Source organism: Monoraphidium neglectum (genome assembly GCF_000611645.1).
Source record: "Monoraphidium neglectum strain SAG 48.87 unplaced genomic scaffold scaffold02909, whole genome shotgun sequence".
NCBI lineage: Eukaryota > Viridiplantae > Chlorophyta > Chlorophyceae > Sphaeropleales > Selenastraceae > Monoraphidium > Monoraphidium neglectum.
Window position 1 is genome coordinate 6,112 of NW_014010719.1, and position 1,250 is coordinate 7,361.

Sequence of the window (1,250 nt, forward strand, 5' to 3'; positions counted from 1 at the left end):
CAGGCCCGTCGACAGTCACGGCGCCGCGGCCGCGCCGCCGCCCCCCCTCCGCCGCAGCCGCAGCGCCCCCAGCCGGCACGCCCCGACGCTGCTCCCCGCGAACACCGCCGGGACGTGCCCCGTCTCCCGCGCGTACGCCGCCGCCACGGCAGCGACCGCGGCCTCCCCCGCGCCCCCCGCGAGGCCCAGCACGCAGACCACGCCCCCCGACCCCCCGCCCGTGATCTTCGCGCCCATCAGCGCCGCCGGGCGCCCCGCGGCCTGCGCCTCGGCCACGTGGTTCCTGACCAAGTTGACTAAGCGGTTGGTGCCGTCGGACCCCAAACCGCAGGCGCCGTAACTCGAGTGAGACTGATACATCAGCTCTCCGAGCAGCTCGAGCGGCCCCGGCAACGCCGCATCCGCCACCTTGGCAACCCCCGCCCCTGTCCCCTCCCCCGCGGACTCCCCCTTGCCCCGGCCGTCGCTGCCGCCGTCGGCGCCCCCGCCGCCGTTTTCGGGGGCGGCGGCGCGCGCGAGGGCGAGCTTGGCGGACGCGGCGGCGTCGTTGGCCTGGTCGCGGGCGTCGAGGAGGGCCTTGAACTGGGCCACGCGCGCGTGCTCGTGGATGGGGTGGCCGGTGGGGGTGCGCACGGCATAGCGCGCCTGCGGGTTGTGTGTGTGTGTGTGTGTGTGTGTGTGTGTGTGTGTGTGTGTGTGTGTGTGTGTGTGTGTGTGTGTGTGTGCGCGCGCGCACACGCGTGCACGTGGATGGTTGCAGTTGGCAGGCCTCAGCAGGCCTCCAGGCTCGAATCATCAATGGAGGCACGCGCGTGCGCGCGTCGTCGCGGCGCGGCAGCGCGTGCGGACTCAATCTTCCCCTCACGCGCGACCCACGCCACGGGCCCCGATGCAGCGGGTGCGACGGGGGCGCCGACGGCGCGGCCGGGGCGGCCCCCGGTCGGGCGGGAGCGCGCCGTGGAGGGCAGCAGGGGGTTGGGGTTTTCCCGCAGCGGTTTCGCCGCCCAGAACCCCGTGCTGCCCCCAGGGCTCGCACCGCACGCATCCCCCCTCCGCTTGGGTGACGTCACCAACGTGGATCACACCCCCCTTTCCCCCCGCACGCACCCCAGAGACGCGCACGCGCGCGCGCACGCACCCCCTCCAGGATCCAGTGATGGCAGCCGTGGTCACAGCACCCCGCACGCCGCTCGTCGCAAACGCTGAATTGATGCAGCGCACGCCTCCCCCCCCCGAAAAACCTCCCAAAC

The 1,250-nt window shown here is 74.2% G+C and overlaps 1 protein-coding gene across 1 annotated transcript in view; it reads right to left on the reverse strand.

Annotated features, from left to right (window-relative positions):
- Positions 1 to 15: 15 nt before the first annotated feature.
- MNEG_11794 (hypothetical protein) overlaps positions 16 to 1,250 on the reverse strand; it is a gene marked incomplete at both ends in the record, with an annotated part of 2,005 nt that continues 770 nt past the window's right edge. Inside the window, one exon of the mRNA XM_014039736.1 lies at positions 16 to 645. Within this exon, the coding sequence (XP_013895190.1) occupies positions 16 to 645 (630 nt within the window). The remainder of the gene's footprint in view (positions 646 to 1,250) is intronic.